The 20,452-nt window shown below is 36.8% G+C and overlaps 1 protein-coding gene across 3 annotated transcripts in view; it reads right to left on the reverse strand.

The window, feature by feature from the left end:
* Window positions 1-20,452, reverse strand: part of wdpcp (WD repeat containing planar cell polarity effector) — a 64,700-nt gene that overhangs the window by 24,015 nt on the left and 20,233 nt on the right. For 2 of the 3 annotated variants that reach the window (XM_016558440.1, XM_016558450.1), the window contains exons 2-9: window positions 18,598-18,680; window positions 17,514-17,558; window positions 14,524-14,574; window positions 12,237-12,307; window positions 11,813-11,872; window positions 10,491-10,605; window positions 8,048-8,184; window positions 3,758-3,949 (exon numbers count right to left, since the gene is read on the reverse strand). In XM_016558440.1, coding sequence (XP_016413926.1) covers window positions 3,758-3,949; window positions 8,048-8,184; window positions 10,491-10,605; window positions 11,813-11,872; window positions 12,237-12,307; window positions 14,524-14,574; window positions 17,514-17,558; window positions 18,598-18,658 — 732 coding nt within the window. In that variant the 5' untranslated portion in view covers window positions 18,659-18,680. Of the gene's footprint in view, window positions 1-3,757; window positions 3,950-8,047; window positions 8,185-10,490; window positions 10,606-11,812; window positions 11,873-12,236; window positions 12,308-14,523; window positions 14,575-15,691; window positions 15,759-17,513; window positions 17,559-18,597; window positions 18,681-20,452 lie in introns of those variants that run through there. The other variant, XM_016558456.1, reaches the window with a different exon arrangement.

Genomic DNA, 20,452 nt, shown 5'->3' on the forward strand with positions numbered 1-20,452 from the left:
GACACTCCGTGACTCACTGGCCTGGTGGGACGATGCCAAAGTTCACTACATATACTACCTGCATCCACTCAGACGGTCCTTATCTCCCACAGCTCCCTGCTGTCGACACCATCAGAGATTCCCCCACAGATACCCACCGCAGGGAGCCCAGGAGATCATGAAGCTGAAGCTGCCGAACCCAGGCCTGGAGGACAGGATCCTGAGCCATGATGAGCTGGAACGGCTGGAGGTGGAAGAGGCTGGAGACAGACCCAAGTGGGACAACAAAGCCCAGTACATGCTGACCTGCGTGGGATTCTGTGTGGGTTTGGGCAACGTCTGGCGCTTCCCCTACCTGTGCCAGAGCCATGGAGGAGGTGAGTGCTTGCTTGGGCTTCTGAGGGGCTGAATTGAGTTGGATCTGTGCTCGAACCATTGAGAGGCGTTCATTCCTATCAGTTCAGATTAGAGGTGGACCATTATGTCAGATCTACACTCTACAAAAACATCTGTGAAAATAGGGTACAATTTTTTCTATATTCATTTTCAGACTGCATTTTGAATTTTATATTGCATTGTGTTGTGTTTTATAGTTAACAGAAATGTCTGTAAAATTAATGGATAATGTACTGCCAGTCATTTTACAGATTTATCTCTGACAGTGTACAGTACACACGTATATAAAATGCGCTGCAATAATCAATGTTTACAACCTCTATTTTTTTATACAAAAAATAATTAAATGGTTAAATTAAATGTATAATGAATGGTTTGAATTAAAATTCGCTCTACTGCACCTGCACATGCCCAAGAATTTAACCCGAGAAATCACATTCCACTCGGACCTTTTCTCTTCATATATAACATGGTCTGGAATCATAACAGCAGCCATGCGCAGAAAAATTACAGAGATTGAAACCATTCCACATGAGCCTTCTAAAATCAAATCAACACTGACCGAGAGTCACTGAATAAGGAATACATTCAAAAAAAATGAGCGGAATAAATTCAGCAGGACAAATACCTCAGTCAGAAAAGGCGTCTGTGTCAAAAAATGTGCGTATATACACTACCATTCAAAAGTTTGGGGTAAAAATGTATACTTTTCTTCAGCAAGGATGCGGTAAATTGATCAAAAGTGACTGTAAAGACACGTATAATGTGTCAAATATATTTCTATTTCAAATAAATGCTTTTTTTTTTTTTTTTTATTTTTTTATTTATCAAAGAATCCTGAAAAAAGAATCACAAAAACACATACAGTACCGTTCAAAAGTTTGGGATCAGTAAGACGTGTAATGTTTTTTAAAGAAGTCATCAAGCAGCAAGGATGCGGTAAATTGATCAAAAGTGACTGTAAAGACACGTATAATGTGTCAAATATATTTCTATTTCAAATAAATGCTTTTTTTTTTTTTTTTTTACTTTCAATTCATCAAAGAATCCTGAAAAAAATGTAACACAGTTTCCTCAAAAATTTAAAGCAGCACAGCTGTTTTCAATAAGAAATGTTTGCGAACAAAAAAATAACATAGCAACATTAGACTATTATGAGCACATTTGTTGGGATATAGTTTGACAATTTAGGTTGTTTGAGACCACTGTGGTCATAACATTTCCTCAAGAAATTCCTTTAAAAAAAAGTGGATGTCCCTGAATGTCACTGACTCCATGGTCTACAGTGGGTACGGAAAGTATTCAGACCCCCTTAAATTTTTCACTCTTTGTTATATTGCAGCCATTTGCTAAAATCATTTAAGTTAATTTTTCTGGAGTACTTTTCACACAGGCCTGAAAACTGTAAAAATAGTTCTGCTTTCATTCCACACTGGGTGAAAAGGATAATATGTGCTTGGTTGAAGACACAAGAAATGTGGCAATTTTAAATAAAGTACAGATGCCTGGTAAATATGCAGATCAAACGAATGAAAAGAGAAGTGTTCCAAGAGAGATAACAGGATATTCAACAACATCTAATGCGTACGGAAAACATAACAACAACCACCCCAATATGCAAAACAACTAAAAAAAAAAAAAGTAAAAAAAAAGTAAAGAAAAGAAAAAAGAAAAATGATATCAAATGCTTACTGAAAACATAACCAACTCAACATGCAAAATAAGGGTATATATAAAATTTTTTATTTTTATTTAAATCATTAAATTCCAGGAACAGGGGAATTGATTATAAATGTTAAACGTTTGCATAAATAAGTGTGTGTGCACAAGTGTTTTTCCCCGTGTGTCTCTTGGCAGTGCTTATCTGCGAGGGGTAAGAATTAAGACCACATAGGGAAAGAAAGCATACTTTTTAAATGCTGAAGACTAAGCAGAAAATGGGTTTAGCATGCAGATAGCAAACTTAACAAAGGGAACATATATATGAGGCAGAATTGATTGAAGTGTGTGTCTGTGCGCCGAGCGAACCGTTTGATTCACCGCTCGCGTCTTACATAAACTGCTAGCTTGATTTCACACCACGGATCTGAAAATGACAACAAACACTTTAATTAGAAACGATGAAGGCGAGAGACACTTTAATGTTTTTTAACCGTAGAAAAATGAGAGAGAGAGAGAGAGAGACAGAGAGAGACAGAGAGAGAGAGGAAAATAAAAAAATAAAATAAATAGGCCCAGGATAAATCCAGGGTTCATTTCCAACCGGAGCAATCCAGCGTTGCTTTATGCTGCCCCCCTTTTATTTTTTTATTTAGCAGTTTTCTCCCCCTTGTTTGTTTTCATTTGGTGCATTTGCGATTGGAAACGCAGCTCTGTTTACTCGTCTCTCTCATCCCCTGCTCTGCGAGTGAAGATTTTGCATATGTTTAAAATACAGAGTGCAACGTTGGGAGCTTAAGCATTGCTTGCTGATTTCTGAATCGTCGCCATTCAACATTAAGCAGTGCTGATAGGCACTGGAATGTACAGTAGAGATGGAGAAGTGGACAGACAGTTTCACACACAAAAAAGGAAGAGTACTTTGGAGATGTAGACTCCAGTCATATCAGTAGCCTAATAAAAGCAGTTTTATTTTACATGTTTTATTTTCACTGCATGGGGCCACTATGTTCTGATCACATAACCAGTTGAATACTAGTTACTTTATAAATAAATAATGAAAAATTATTAATGGATAAATTAAAACAATAAAACTAAATGCTAAGTTATTAATACTAAGTTCAAGACAAGACGACATTTCGTCCACTGTGATGTAAGCAAAAGAATAAGTGGTACCTTTAAAAACAATGATGGACTGGTGTTTGTACTGTAGCTCTATTCTATATGCAAAATATTTCTAGAATCAAGAAAACATTTGTTTTTTGTTTTTTTTTGCACCTCTGCATAGCTGCTGCGTAACTGCAGACTCGTTGGAGAACAGAATACATACTACAATGAAAGAGTGTCAGCTACACAGGAAGGGGGCTGAAAGGTCAAAGGTTGGCTGTTCACGTAAAAAAAAGTTCAAGTGAACAGTCTGCGAGTTACAGCAGCTCATTGAGAAACACAATGGTGATTGGTAAAGCATGACAAAAGAAAAAAAGAAAGGTAAAATGGGACAAAAAGACTGGGGCGAAAAAGGGATTGACAATCTTTCCGAAACCTTGAGCAGCGGAGCATTGCGAGGGCATTATTAAAAGTATTTATATTATTTAGGAGGTCACACCCTGGTTATTATCTGACCTTCAAGTCTCTCTCACATCATTCAATTTCATCACCCAAAAAATGTTAGTTCAGACAGGGATAAAAGGCCAACCCTGAAGCAACGTCAGTGTTTGCTTACCGTAAGCCCTGGTGTATCCGAGCAGGCGAGCAGCACCAGGTTGGCCCTGTCCACTGCACTAGGGACTGGAGACCAAGGCCTTACCTCCTCGTTACAGAGAGGCCACCAGCACACAGCCACATCCTGTGTCCGGTTCAGCCACACGTGGCGCTCCATGCGCCGTCCTCCACCAGGTAAATCCACCACTGAAACCTGCAGAAGAACAGCAACCGTAAAGGAATCAGACCACAAAACATCTATAAAACATGACCCCAACTCTTCTGCATAACACAACACAGCTGCATGCTGCTTTATTAATGTGGCCTGAGCTGCTTTGGGTAGCAGGGCATTGTTATCTTTTGTTGGGGTTTTTATTAAAATCATCTGAAATAGCCGCGTATGTTCTGCACTTGGTGAGGTGTTTGAAGGTAACAAGGTATTTGTGTGACTGCTAATAAGATCTCTAGATGCTTTCACTTTCATAAACCCCAGATTTGGACAGGTACTGTATTGTTTCCAGCATGGTAGGACTGAACCAGAATTGGATTCTGCAGGAAAATACTATGGAAAATAAAAAGGTAATTGCTCTATATCTTACAATTGCAAGTTTGTTTATCGTAATTGTGACTTTATATCTCATAATTGTGAATTTATTTCTCATAATCAATATCTTGGATTCTAAGATACATCAGCCAATTTGCAGCACAGATCAATCCCAAAACCACCCAAAATTACAGGTTTCTAATGAAGCGCAGGCCAGTGTTTTGCTGACTAAGTCTGACTACCAAATTTCATTAAAATGAGCCGCACCTGACTGAGACACACCTGCCGTTTGGCTAATGCACAAACAGCTTTAATCACTCAAGACTGTCTAGTCTTAATGTAGACATAATAATTGAGGTACTCAAAACTGGTTCCTTTGAAGGGGCGTTAAATCCACTTTCTGTTTATTGGACTGCAATAATAGTTCAGTAAGGAGCGATATTTCTCCTACACCGCTGCATTAATCTCATATCTGCGGCAGCTCATCATGTGCTATTTCAGCAGTTCTGGGCTGAGGTTTTAAAGTAGGGTTTTTTCCAGACCCTTAATGCAGCCCATAGTACGAATAAATGGCATGAAAATACGATATGGCTCTTATAGAGTCAGTGCCTATTCATGCAACATAATAGCAGTCATTTCCATATACTTCATTCTGAAAGGCCTTATCAAGAGAGCAAACACAGAGTCTCTCTTTATGTCAACAACTCTATCTGTGCACAATAGGGAGGACTAGAAATGTACCACAGTCTGTTCATGACAACAAAAACTGTTCATCATTTAACCTTGACCTTCACAGACTGTGCCCGTATAGACTAATCGTGCATGTTAAGTACCATCTAGCATGAAAATGATTTATATAAGATTAATAAATAAACAAAAACAAAGTAAACCAGTACAGACTGTGGGAAAATAACATTCATCTCTTGCTGTCTCTTTCTGCCCTCCCCCAAAACTTGATTCCCCGTCTCGCCTGTGCTTGCTGGTCAGCAATAAGGAGCCAGCCACACCGCAGGAGAGATTGCTTTCATACTCAGGCTGCCGTCACAACAAAGCGCTCCAGTAATGCGATAATGTTCGGGTGCGGAGGGTGTTAAGAGCCTGATGTATTTATGTATTGTGTTTAGTCCATAATCAGACCCATCCAAATTGTGATCTCCGCACACTTGGTCTCCGGCCCATTAAAATGAGGTTAATGCTTTCAAAAAGAAAATGAATAAAGATTTTTTTTTCTTAAATTCCGTTATGAATTTTTTTAGACAAGTTGCTTTGGATGCTAGAGAATGAATGGGATGGAGAATAAAGAATGGAGCGATCACCTTCGTTTCCTCTGAAGAGGAGGAGATGGACTTGACCTCACCATCCAACCCCTACACCACTGCTCTGGCTAGCGACAAACTGCATGGCTGTGACCAATTTTACAGAGCGGTAATAATGGTCACATCTTACAATATAGATAGTACATCTTCTGTTCCTCTGGCTCAAACAGTAGAGCGTAGTGCTAGCAACGCCAAGGTCATGGGTCTGATTGCCAGGAAATCCAAGAACTAATGAAATATACACACTACGTTTTTTATATACAATACAATTTTTTGAATGTTCTTTAAAAATGAATAAATATAAAAGAAGTATCTTATGCTCAGCAAGGCTGGTTTTATTTGATTAAAAAAAATACAATAAAAACAGTAACATTGTGAAATATTACAAATGAAATAATTGTTTTATATTTTATTTTTTTCTGTGAAGACTAAATTTTGATTTGTTTGCCCAAAAAATATTTCTTATTAATATGTTAAAAGCAGCTGTGCTGCTTAATATTTTATGTAGAAACTGATACATTTTAGGATTCTTTGTTCAAAAGTACAGCATTTGTTTTAAAATTGAAATCTTTTGTAACAATGTCATTTGACCGTGAGAAAGTCATCTTTTTTGCTAAATAAAAGTATTAATTTCTTAAAAACAAAAGATACACACACATATATATATATATATATATATATATATATATATATATATATATATATATATATATATATATATATATATATATATATATATATATATATATATATATATATATATATATATATATATATATATATATATACTGTATATATACAATATATACTGTAGGTGCATCTCAGTTTTTTTATTTTAATTTTGATGATTAGAGCTTACAGCTCATGAAAGTCAAAAATCCAGTATCTCAAAATATTAGAATATTTACATTTGAGTTTCCTTAAATGACCATCCCTACAATATAAATTCCGGGTATCTCTTGTTCTTTAAAACCACAATAATGGGATATTTTCAAGAGAAAGATGATAAACAGTCGATTCAACAATACAGATGAGCTGAAGGCCGCAATTAAAGAAACCTGGGCTTCAATAGTGCCTCAGCAGTGCTACAGGCTGATCGCTTCCATGCCACACCTCACTGATGCTGTAATTTGTGCTTAAGGAGCCCCGACCAAGTATTGAGTGCATAAATGAATTCAAATGTTTCACTTTACATGTAATGAATCTAGAATACATTAAATTTTCACTTTTTGAAATAAGTTACCAAAAAAAAAAAAGATATTTTTCACGATATTCAATTTTTTTTAGATGCACCTGTATGTGTATGTATATATATATATATATATATATATATTAGTGCTGTCAAACGATATCCCCGGGACCGATTAAATACCGGGTTTCGGTACCCATCCCTAAATATATGTGTGTTTATATATTATATTTATTTATTTATAATATAAATTATATTAATATAAATATAGACATGCAAATACATGTAAATATTTTCAAAATATATACTGCATGTGTGTGTATTTATATATACATAATAAATATACACAAAACACAAACATATATTATGCAAACAAAAACTTTTCTTTTGTATGCGTTTAATCGCGATTAATCTTTTGACAGCACTAATATATATATATATATATATATATTACTGACCCCAAACTTTTGAATGGTAGTGTACCTTACGGGCAATGTAATGTAAAAATTAAATGTTAATTAATTAATTATTTATTTATTTATTGATAAAAGCATCTGTCAATGCAAAAATAAATGCATAAATGCAAATGCAAATCTTCACTTTCACTTCACTGCTCCGGTTCTAGCAAGACCTTTGATATGGGAAAACGGTGTGTAATGAGCACACTGAAAAACTGCTTTGTGTAGTTAATGCTTCTCAAATTTCAAATGATACTGTGTTTTCAAAAAAGCTTTTTTTTCTCCCCTTTTTTATATTTACTTGATGCATAACAATTACAGTATTACAGCCATTAGACAATGATCCAACTTCCTTTTTAAATAAAAAAACCTTAATTTTTTTGAAGGTTTCTGTAATTTAGTTTACAAAAATAAAGACAGAGGGAAGAACACATTTGTCAGGCTTATAGAGATGTACTGTCATAAAGGATGTGACCTCTCTATAAAGAGAGGAGTGCTGTATGTTTGGACCTGATGTTCCCCACAGGTGTGCATTAGAGAGGAGCTCCAGTAATCACAGTGTTACCTGTCCCAGCGGTAAAAGAAAGGAAGTAAAGCCAGGCAATTATTAGAGCTAAAAGCCCTGTGGAAAGAGCCAGACCAGCCTCATTAAAGCTTTTTAATTGAAAGCAGGAGAGGCTGTGCTGCCTTTCCTTCTAAAATGTGCTAATGCATGTGCATTGAAGAGTGTGCACATGTATGTCTTGGGGAGAGTGTTCATTAGATGTATGCATAAAAGATATGTGCATGTGTGTGTGTGTGTTACCTTAATCTCCGTAGCTGTGAGTTTCTCCATGTGTCGTGCTAGCTCAGGTGAGCTCTGGTTCTTCCTGTTCAGGTAAACCTGACACACCTGACTCCTCTCCATCAGCGAGAACAGCAGGAAGTGATCGCCGATCACCGCTGAAAACCACAGAGAAAGGTTAAAGGTCAAAACTCATATGACCTTGTGAGACTACAGCTTGACTACAGATTGATTCAAATGCTAACTTACCTCTTGTAGAAAAGCATTTTGCATTTATAGCTAGAGATAATTCTTTCAAACAATAACGTCCCCCAAAATTTACTGGAACAAATTTGTGCATCTCTCAAAATATGTTTGTATTTCATGGTAGGTACTTTCCTTTGACTTGTACTGTTTTTATACATACCTAATGAGATATTTATTGTCCAAAACTCTTTATCTTACCTTCATGATGAGGACATTTGGTCCCCACAACATAGGTAAGGTCTGACCCACACATGCAGAAATGAACAAAATGAATAATTTCCATAAGTGTTTGAGTCAGGGCAGTAGTTTAAGAGACTAATAAGGAGTCACAAAAGAGAGAGAGAAAGAGAGAGACTGTAAAGCCTGTAGGGTATGCAGCTTTCATGTTAAAGAGAGACATTTGCAGTCAAACTGTTGACAAGCTCTCCACACTGTGATTAGCAATTAACCTTCCCTTCCTAAAAAATTAATCTGTTTATGAAACCAATTAAACGGCAGAAAAATTAATACAAGCCATTCAGAGAAGCAGGTTTAGTTGAGGATGATATTCAGGACTGGAATTTCCAACAGCAATTAGAGACGGAATATCAGCGCTTCTGCAGTAATTATGAATCATCTCACATTCAAGCATAAAAAGGGAGCTCATTTCAAAGGAATAGCGTGTTAGCAGTAATTTTACCATCGTTTTACCAAGTTTTACCTTAGCAAGTCTTCAATAACAAAGAAAACATGCACATTTGCAAAAGATTTTGAAAAATGAAGCTTAAACTGCTGAAGTACTGTGCGTTAGAAAATGTCATATATTTTTGGAAATTAAAAGAATAATTTTGCTTAAAACCAAAGTTTTTAGTTTAGCCACTTTAAGAGGCTCAAGAGTGATTTGGAAAAGCTAAATGTAAATGATACACTCTACCAAATTAAAACTGATTATTTAAATGACATATTTTCCCTTTGGAAAATAAAAACAAAAAGGAAAAACATGGAATACTCAGCATGCTTTTAAAAGATTACAAAAATTCCAGAAAACATACTGATGTATTAGTGTTCCGTAATCACGGCCAAATTAAGGGGAAGATTCCACGATAATCCTTCCAAAAAAATTTCCAAATTTGTGTCCAGGGGCTAGTAAACAAGTTTTGGAACATGTGAGCAGCGGGTTAAACCAGAATAAATCAATAAATTCCTCTAAATCTGCTTAGTTAGTTAATACTCCATTCCTTTAAAACATGTTTACAGCACTGTCTAAAACGCTTACAAGCAGTGATATTAATTTCTAGAAAAATATAATATAATATTCGATGATGGCGGATATTTTGGTTCTTCAATTGTAGGTCATTATGTTTTGGGCATCTCAATACCAACATAGTTTTTACCTAAAACCACTGTAGGAGTTTCTTATACTATACAAATATTCCCAAACACCTCTCTTGTCATTGTTTGGCTGTCCATATACATCTTAAAACATCTTAACCTGTGACTGAACTAACAAAACAGCTATAGATGCAGTACAGATCATTTGTGGGTCAGAAATGTGAGTCCTTCACAATCAAAGGCCAATCAAAGTTTCTGATTTCTCTCTTTGTACTACAGCACTCACAAAGTAACTTCATCAAGGCCAGAACAGGTCTGACTGCGTGTGTGAAACTAACTGAATAAGTGACAGATGCAGAAGCCCTCCTGGCACCCCCACCTTTACACTCTCTCTCTCTCACACACACACATAATTACTCTGGTAATTAGGGGCTCTGGGGGCCTGAATGGCACTCTATGGGGGGCTACTAGGAAAAGGGAAGGCGTGGGCTGACAGAGTGAGAGAGAGAGAAAGAGAGTGAGAGAGGTTTGTCAGGTATCTAGAGACCTGGCACAGAGAGCATTAGCCATATAAGCTCTAAACAATACATGATATGAGAAAATAATTAGCAGATTTGGGATAGTGTCCAATTTCACAAACCAGAAATAAGACAAGGAGGCATGCCAAATTCCCCTGAGATTCAGGAGGAACCTCGACATGTACATGTGTGTGTGTGTGTGTGTGTGCTTGAAGAGGGAGAAACAGAAGGGACTGGCGTTCGTGACCTGTGGGTGTGCATGCCGCCCAGGCCCATGCTGGGAAAATGAGCAGTGAGCGAAACTGCAAAGAGAGGGGAAGAGACAAGAAGAAGAGAGAAAGAAAAGAAAAGAGAGAGGAAGGGTAGTGTGCAAGTGTGCATTTACTCACCGTCACTGATGGTGTCAGCAGGTAGTCGCCCCACCAGCTTTCTGTCAATAGCCACCTGTTCAACCTGAGCTCCGCCCAGGATAAGGGTCACCAACACACCTGATCTCAACAGCAGCTACACACACACAGTAACGAAAAATGACACAGTCACAATGCTTCGGACTATAAATATCCAGAAAATTACATTCAAAGTAACTGTTCACACAGACAAATGAACATTGCTTCATATTCTGCCAAGACTTTCTTCTGTGGAACACGAAAGAAGATATTTTAAAGGACGTTTCAGTTGTTTGGATCAACATACAACATGATATGAAAGTCAAAAATTTCAAGCTCCAAATCAAAACACTGATCAACACATGCACACAAGACTATTTCAAATATGGTGACACAAACTTCAAACATCAATGAAGAACCAATAATTGGTGCATTAGAAGTTTGGACACCATATTTGATGTAGTATTTCAAATAATACTGTAACGGCTCTAATGACTCATTTTATCACCAGGAAAAAAAATTAAGGCAAAAATAGAGGGGAAATTATGCCATTAAAAATATTTGAAATATCAAATATTCCCAAATTGTTTTCACATCAGTTTGGAGATTCAATTTGAAAATATAATTATGATTACAATTTTAAACTGTGATTAACTATAAAAATCCACAACTAATTATAAACTATCTATAGTACTACTTTTAAGTCACCTCAATGTCTTCACTTTTTAGGGCTAGAAGTTTTGGGTCCCGGTAACTTTCCATAATACGGACAAAAACAGCTAAAATATATCTTCTTTTGTGTTCCACAGAAGAAATTAAGTCAAACAGGTTTGGAATGACATGAAAGTAAATGATGGCAAATTTTAAATTTTTAGGTGAAATATCCCTTAAAAAAATGCTGGCTTATAACATTTTGACTGAAATAAGGGGGAATTTTATCTTTATATCATGTCAACAGGCGATAAAGGTCACAGCTTCCAATCAGACTCTGCTGCTGTGCGGGAAAAAACATCTCTGACCACCACCACCAAAAAAAAAAAAAAGGTTTGGTCTCCCTGACCTTTTAAAACAGCTGAAATCAAGCACTTAGGTGCAGAAAATGTGCGCGCACGTGGCTGAAGAATCCATCCACACTGAATGGAAAACCGCTGGGCTACAGTGATGTGCTTGGGAAGGGAATCTTTTTGATCCCAGAGATAAATTCCCCAAGAGTATCTGACACAAACAGTCTGCATATGTTCATTGCCTGACCTTTGCTACACGAGCCAACTCGTGCCAAGAAGGCCTGATGCCTGCTGGGTACTGGTGCATGCTGGGTAAGGTACCTGACAGCACTGTTTGCTTCTCCATCTGACACTCATGACCGGGCATGACTGCAGCAGCTCCTGAGAGAAAGAGAGACAGAGAATGTGTAGTAGGAATGAGTAGATGCCGTCTGAGCGTTTTCAGGGTCAGGTTTAGAAGGATGTTTCCAGTTTCAGATATGGAGAGGCAGCAAAAATGAGCCTGAGTCGGACTGAACAAAGCTAGGTTTGTGTGAGAGAGCCAGAGGCAGAGAGAGAGAGCCAGCTCACAGTCCCAATCATCCCCCTCAAATATCCCCCACGATGACAGAGAGGTACCCACACAGGTGCTGAGAGAGAGCGAGCGAGCGAGCGAGGTCGGGAGATTTTCTCCTTCCTTATGAAAGGAGGGAGACAGAGAATGCTCCTATTTGTTAATCGGACTGCAGGAAATGTAAACAAATACCTCTAGTTCCTTTAGGGCATCACGCAGCTTCTCCGGGCGACGGTTACTAAGGAACCATGGGTAACCCCGACCTGAGTGACAGAAAGAGAGGAAGAGAACATGGGTATGAAATGCAACATCATCTGCGGCCAGAAAGAAGCAATAAAAGACAGCCAAAAGAATGTGTTTTTGTGGGTTTTTTAGGGCTAAGAGGATTGACCCTGAAATACAGCTCCACCTGAGGTCACTCTACAAATGAATCTAAGCTGACAGCTCAAGAGTTAAATCCACTCATTTCAATCCTGTTGATGATTTGGGTACAAACATATGGGACACATACAAACAGGAATGAATAGGAAAATAAGTTGTTAAAATTGTTAAAAAAGTCTCGTCCCATTTGGCTTCAAGTTAAAGGACAGCCCTAACTAATCATTTTCAAATGTCTTTTAAGCTTTATCTTCATTTGACCCTGTCTAAACTATTACAGATTTTTTTAAATAATAACAATAATTAATGATAAGGTATATTTAATATGAATAAATAGTGAGTAATACAATTGTATGGTGGATTTTTATATTTTAAGACTTAACTAATATTAATAATTCCAATTTTATTAACATTGTTAAAACTTATATTTTGAACATTTTGTACATATTTATATACACTGTAAAATATTTCATTAAATAAGCTCAAAAAAATCCCATTTGGATTCAAGTTTTATTCCAAATTTCAGTCCTTTTTAAAGCAAACTCTGTATTTCTTACATATAAAACTCCAAAATAAAATTTTTCCCTGAATCTACAATGCAAAGCGTAAATAAAACTTCCTCTTTCTTTTAATGTTTAAAACATTTCTCTATTTTCATTAGCTAAAATATTTACTTTCATGATTTCTCTCATGTTGTAGACCGAACGGATTTAAAAGCGTAATATTAACTAATAGCGCAACAGAGGCTAAATTCGGTGCAATGCCGCAGTCTCATTCAATCAGCGCTCCCTGAGTTAGCACAGTCACCCGAGGGAAGAACTCAAAGTTACCATAACATATTAAACACATTAAATACGGCACTCCAAAAATGCCTCGTTCCGCTCACAAAGCCCCCCAAATTTCCGCTTAGATCTCAGTCCCTGTTTCCCTCTGGAGCAAACCAGCGAAGGGGAAAAAAAGAGAGAAAGAAACGTTAATAGAATTCTCGGCTGAGTTCAATCTGTGAGTATGCGTTTGCATTTATGCATTAATACGTTCATCCGGGACAGGGACCCACGGAAATGGAGGAGGTCTGTTATTTGTTTTCCTAAAGATTCCGCAATCAAATCCAATCAGTTTTTTTTATTATTATTACTACACCATTAAGAAACATCTCCTGCCTATAGGAGTAAGAGGATGCAGAAATAAATGAATGCAAATGAATGAGAGAGGGTGGGAGACGAGCAGGACGGGGGCGAGAGGGGGACGGGTCTGTGTCTCCTGATAAGGGTGTTTGTGTTTCTCTCGAGGGCGACGGGAGTTACCCCACCAGCAGGGTGAGCGGGTAGGAGGTAACTGGGCATTACAGTGGGAAGACACTGGCCATGCTGGCAATGAACATCTGACAACATCATAACTCAACTGAAAAAGAGAGTCAGTCCTATAATAATCTACATTAAAAGGGGCAGAATGAAGCTGTACTTGTCTTAAAACAAATACAAAAACTGGAAAAGCAAAGAAAAACGCTGTAATTGTTCAATGGTTAAATGTGAAGCCAGAGAAAATGTCTGGTCAAAACATTTGACATAAAAAAAAAACTTACCAAAAAATAGTTTTTTTGGACATACCATGGTAACATCACTGTATTCTTCATAGTACTTTGGAGATCCATGGTACATGGATATACAGCAGTTATCATTCAGTACAACACTGTACCATGGCATCAACCAAACACTTTTTGTAAGGGACGGCTGTTGAAGACCTTAATGAGGTCTGAAGAATTGCTATAAATATAGATTTCCTGCGCAAACGCTTGATAAATCACCATCACATTTTCCATCATCGTGACTTGCAGCCTTATGCAGTGATTTTCATTCCATTCTTATTCATTAATGTTGCGTCAGACTCATGAGGGTTAAAGAAGTGGAGGGAAAATGGAGTGATGTTTAATATTTGTCAGATTTGCACTAATGGGGCACTTCATTTCCCAGGCATCTGAAGCACAATTTAAATTAGGAATCGGATGAGTGTTGCTTCAGTAACATGCAAACCAATGTTCTTAAATAATGAGCTAATATGATCATTGACACGAAGGTTAATTGTTTGACGATGGATTACTTACTGTCTGCAAACTGCTGTTTCTCATTGTAGTAATGCTGATCTGTAGAAGAGGCTGCACAAAGAAGAAGAAAAAAACAAATTTTTATGATATTTTATTCTTTAGAAAGGATGCAAAGGTGAGTTGCATGTGCATATGTAGATGTTTTGTCTCTGGGGAGAAAGTAAACTCAATTAAAACATACTTTTCGCATGCTAACCTGCTTAATTTATCCACACTAACAATATCCAACAACGAATACATCACAGAAGCACAGAAACTCATGAACTCATTTCCACCACAGTGGAAATATATAAATAGTATAGATATTTTTGTAATAAAATGCAGACTCCTTTACCCTACTAATGCTCATTTTTATAGCTGAGACAATAAATTGCACAATTAAATAAATAACACTTTTTGCATAATTTGACAAAATAACACCTTTACTGGAAACAACACACAATTAAAGTACTGTTATTTAACATAAATGAAATTTTCCTTGATGGCTCCTTATTGCTCTCAACTGACACTTCTGTCTGCTTGGCAATCAAGTGCACTCATTTTTAATAAAACTTTAGTGGCAGAACTGTCTGTTTTAAAGGGGTCATATGATGCTATTTTAAAGATCATTATTTTGTGTATTTGGATTACATCTTAATTGCAGGACAGTTGTAAAATCTTGAAAAAAATTTTGGGATAAAGCATTTTCACACAATGATATTAAAATGGTTTGTGTGTATTTAATTTTATATATTTTTTGGATTATTTCAGTGTTTAACATGTAATAGTATATTTTACTATGAATTTTCGTTAAGATTGAAAGTCTGTCTCTGGGTTAGGTTAAAACTATAAAATCTGTAAATAAAAACAAAAAAAGTAGCAAAACAAAGGAATGGTAAGACATTTCATGTTTTAATGTAACAAAAAAAAAAAGAATCAATCCCTGGCATGTAAAAGTGCCCATAGTTTAAGCAACACCCATGTGTGTGCAAACACACCCTCAAGTGTCTTTCTCAGCATATGGTCACTCAGTTGTCATCACGCCCCAATGTGTGTGTTTGTCAGAAAGAGAAAAACAGTGACTCATACAGTGAGGGACAGGTATGCCGACAGATGGAAATGACTGAGGGCAAGACCAAACTCCTGCTTTGTCAGCACGCTCTTTCTCCACTGTGCTATAGTACCATACCTTAAGCCCCATCTCACCCCAGAGTCCCAGATCTCCAGCCCTCTGCGGCCCAGCCAGACGACCCACTTCCCTGCCTTGCTCTACAGGAGCCCTGCCTCTCTCTGCTGGAGGCCTGGACCTGCTGGACTGCTCCAGGATTACTGCTGCTAATCAGATAAGGGCCATTCTGCCCCTGCCTGCCCCAGACACACACATCTGCTACGGGATAGAGGGGTGGAAAGAGCCCCCTTTCCTCATAGAAGCATGGGTCTCCTTCGCCCTCTGCTGGAGGCCGTGAGAAACAGCAGGTACCGCAATCGTACAATCAGTTTCTGGAAATAATAAATTTTATTGTGCGGCTCTATAATGTATAAACTATGCACTACAGCTTAGTCATAAATCAATTGTTATAATGTAATGATTTCATTACAATCATGAACACACACTTAAATAAATAAAATTATTTTTATTAATGGTTGTATGCTGTTTTTACAGATTTAACATTAAGACTTTGATCTCTGTTATTAATAAACAGTGCTAAATTAACACTGCATTATTAAGTTCCCCTCAATTCTTGATTCTTCAAATCAATGAGACTTTAACCATCTGAAGGTCTTTATAACATCAAAGCATTTGTGTTTTCTCAGACAGATAATAAGAGTTTTTGATAGATAAAACAACAGAACAAACAAAACCTTTTAAGTCTCAAGTTTGAACCATTGAAAATGAATAACATAATTTTGTTATTGTTTAAATCAATAAGCTTTTCACGATTCAGAGCCGGCTGTGTCCTCTCATGAGGGGTCTGGATTATTAAATATTTAATCTGCGACATGTTAAAAAACTTCATCAAGAAACCTGGTGGCACTTCATTTGCCCAGAAGCATTTAGAGAATATCTGTAACAGTGATGAGCAGGCAGACACGTGACTGCAGGCTTTTGCTAAGCTTATTTTAGGGGCAAATCTTAAAAATTAAAATATTAAAGTATAGCTGATAATATTGCATGCTTTTTGGTAGCTGAAAGTATAATTAAATCAAATACTCAATTAAAAAAAACTAAAAGGGGATTAAAAGGGGGTGGGGAGATTTGTAGAACTTTGTGAATGATGGTGTTACAATTCTGTTGAGCTTTGTGAGCGAAGATTCAATGTGTGTCTGGTGTTGAGTAACAATCACAGGAGTAAAAAACACTGAAGTAGGGGTGGGCGATCTACCAAAAATATCATTATTTTAGTTATAACACACAATCATGATCCACATCTTGCCAGTTTTGAGATATACAGGAATATCTAGGAACAAGCCTATGACTTATCTATTTGCACAAAAAAAAACAAAAAAAACGGTATTGCATTAAACAATCTGTTGTCAAAAGGGTCTTTAAAGCCTGAGTTTAAACTAACTAATATATACATTGATCCTTATTAAAGTTATAAAGTGATTCAGTCAAGAGCAGTGAGTGATTTTTTCTGTCTTTTTTGTTTGATTAGCATTAATGACACAGACAGCAGTAGGTTTATTAGGCTGCTGTCTCTTTAAGACTGAATGCATGGATCTAATATACTGACACACGTCTGATTTCCTTCCAAGCTGTTTATGTTCACTTAAAACATAACTGACTGTCTTTACGTAAATACTTGCCAAGACAGACATTTTGTCATATACTGAAGTATACGTTATTTTTTCTTCTTTCCTCATTTTCATTCCTGTCAAAAATTAAATGCCACTACCTAAAACTACTAAAATTTTATCTGACACATTAAAAAAAAGTTATGATCAAACTTTAGAAATAAGAAATGTGAATAATTTAATGATATATTTAATAAAGACAAGGTGATGCATACCTGGTTCTCCTTTTTCATAGAGCTGGTATGTGCCAATATCTGTATCTGTGAAAAGGGAAATAAAAAGGAGGAAGGGGATTCATCTAAATAGAAAATAAGACACTGAGTTTGTTAGCAAAAACAACTACTGTCTAATACAAAATATAGTGGGAGTTTTGCACTTTTGGCTGCAGTAGATGAAATGTCCTTTAAGCAATGTCAAAGAAAACTGGATTTCTAAGAGAGCTGTGAGCACCTGGAATGTTTGACTTTGCATTAGATTTACAGTTGGACTCTTCATTGACTTTGTACCTCTGACATGGTATAACAAATAAACATGGACTACACTATTTCCATCCACACATACATCTATGTTGATGCATCATTTTTAAAGTTTTTATTCATTTCATTCCCTCTCTCGCTCTGTCACTCAATATACGGGTCAGGAGGGCTGGCTACAGGCGATAGAGCTGCAATCACATATAAATACTCGCACACAGATTGCAGAACACAATAAAACGCATGTACAAAAAACATGCATGCATATAATCCACAACAACATGTTATCACAGGATTTTCCAAATAACTGATAACTGGCCTCGTCTGTGAGAAAAAGAAAATACATTTTGCACTTACACACACTTACAGTACATCAGAACAGCCAAGAAGAAAAACCAAAGGGTGAAGAAAAAACAAACGTGCAAAAAAGGTTACAAAAAGAGCAGAGGATGTGAGGATTTTAACAATAAAGAACAATTAAAGAACAAAAAGAATGGCACGACAAATTGAAATGTTGTGTTATGAAGTATTTATCACAAACTGCTTCTTAAAAGCTATAATTAAGAGTGCCATAAATTTAATTATAGGCCACAGAACGTCTCTAGTAAAATGACTAACCGCTCTGGTGTAATAATAACCACCATAAGTGGGTGACACAACAGTTTAACCGGCTCTGGAAGAACTAATATTCGTTATTACACAAGACAGAGGCGTATGGGTGCATTTAATGAGAAGAAAAGAAGACAGCAAAGGGAAGATAGCAGGAATACACATACAAGAGGCAACCAAATGTGTGAAAGAGAGACTTTTGGTGTGTTTTAATTACCTGGGACTTGCAGGCTGTTCCTGAAGGACCACAAGTGCAGATTCGCCAGGCAGAACGACATCTGATCGAACTCAAACAGGAGTCTGTCCAAACAGGGAGAGAGCCAGTGAGAAAGAGGAAGGGCAGACAAAACAATAGAGGAGATATGCAACAAGAGCCCTGCACTGTGTCTTTCATATCACCACAGAGACCTCAGAGAGCTGCAGAGATAGGGAGGATTGTTTTCAGACTGTAACTAGTTTTTGGCACCTTTGGTCCACACTAAAAAAGAGGAGCGATTTGAGTTCATACACATGCAAAAAACACATCAACTTAAAGGAAATGAAAAAGGATGAATCCTCTACACATCTCAAGGGTGCTTATTGACACAACATGCTGGCACACACACCAGACTGTGACACCACTCACACACTCTCTGTTTTCTTCAAACACACACACTCGTTCCTGCTGTGTGTCTGGGTTTGAGCCAGAGCTCTGTGCCAGGTGTGGAACACCTCTGCACGTCTCAACAAGGTGAACACACCTCTGTCTCCTCCACACACACACACACACTGTGACAACTCCCTGGACTAGTGGGCTACAACACATTCTTTCTTTCTCAGACAGATGGCATTCAAAAAGAACTGTATATTCATTCCAGTCAGCTACAGATGATATGAAATGAGAAATGACATGTCTAAAAAACAAACAAAAAAAACAAACTATTGGCTGTCACTTATGGTGCATACTATTAACTTTAATAAATTAATACTAAATTAAAATAACATTTATGCATTTGGCAATTTCATCTTAGGATGCACAATATATTGATACAACATTGGTTATCAGCTGATGTTAAGATTTTTTTGTGTGTGTGTGTGTGTTGCATTGGTTATTTAATTGTGCACTCTCATTTCCTCTATTGTTTTACATTTATATTACCTTTGCTCTCTTAAAATGAATCTTTAAAAAACAAATAATTTCATAACACCGTTGCATGTAATCTTTAGCAAATCTCCTAATGATCATTTTTTTATATTGTAGAATATAAATGATGTGATGCCTAAATTCATTTAGCATTTATATTTTGAATTTATTTAGACAAAGATGTATAGAAATTTCACCCTTCAGTTGCTGGTCCCCATTGACTTCCATAGTATGGAAATCATTTAAAAAACACTATGCAAGTCAATGTGGACCAACTGAAGGTGAACTATGCCTTTAATATAGGCCTTTTACCAGTGAAATGAATATAATAAAAAATTGTAACATTGGTACATTCAAACTTCATCCAAAGTACAAAAAAAAAAAGTAGTCTAAATTAGATTTTAAGCTAATAATGAACTTTTTAGTTGATGAAAAATGCTGAGACATGTGAGGATGGGGCTTCTACAGCAGTGTTTAAATCCTAAAAGTTAACTGTTAGTACTGAATTAAAGGCAATAATTTAGCTAGGTATAGTACAAAAAGTATATAACAAAGTGGCATGAGATATCACAAATGTTAATTCAATTATTTCTCGTTATATCAAAAAGTAAACACATTCAGCAGTCAGTGATAGAGAATCACAATGAGATTGGGGCATGTCGCAGGCCGGACACAAACCTGCAACACCCATATGAGCACCGTAGTACATGGCTTATGGCACAGCTTCAGCAGAAACATGGAGTTTGACTGAAACCGAACAGCTTTCAAATATTCTTGGTCCAGACATCTATCCATCCATGTGACCTGTTTGGATGGCTAAAGGTTGCAGAAAAAATTTAATCTAATGTCATATTAAAGGAAGAGCAGCATCTCTGCTTTCTGTCTGTGTCACAGGGTTAGCGCTGAGCATGCCAAGTCTTATCTCGAGGCCTGGGCTAACAGAGGGGGA

The sequence above is a fragment of the Sinocyclocheilus rhinocerous genome, unplaced genomic scaffold, assembly GCF_001515625.1.
Source record: "Sinocyclocheilus rhinocerous isolate Xijiao unplaced genomic scaffold, SAMN03320098_v1.1 scaffold851, whole genome shotgun sequence".
Taxonomy (NCBI): Eukaryota; Metazoa; Chordata; class Actinopteri; order Cypriniformes; family Cyprinidae; genus Sinocyclocheilus; species Sinocyclocheilus rhinocerous.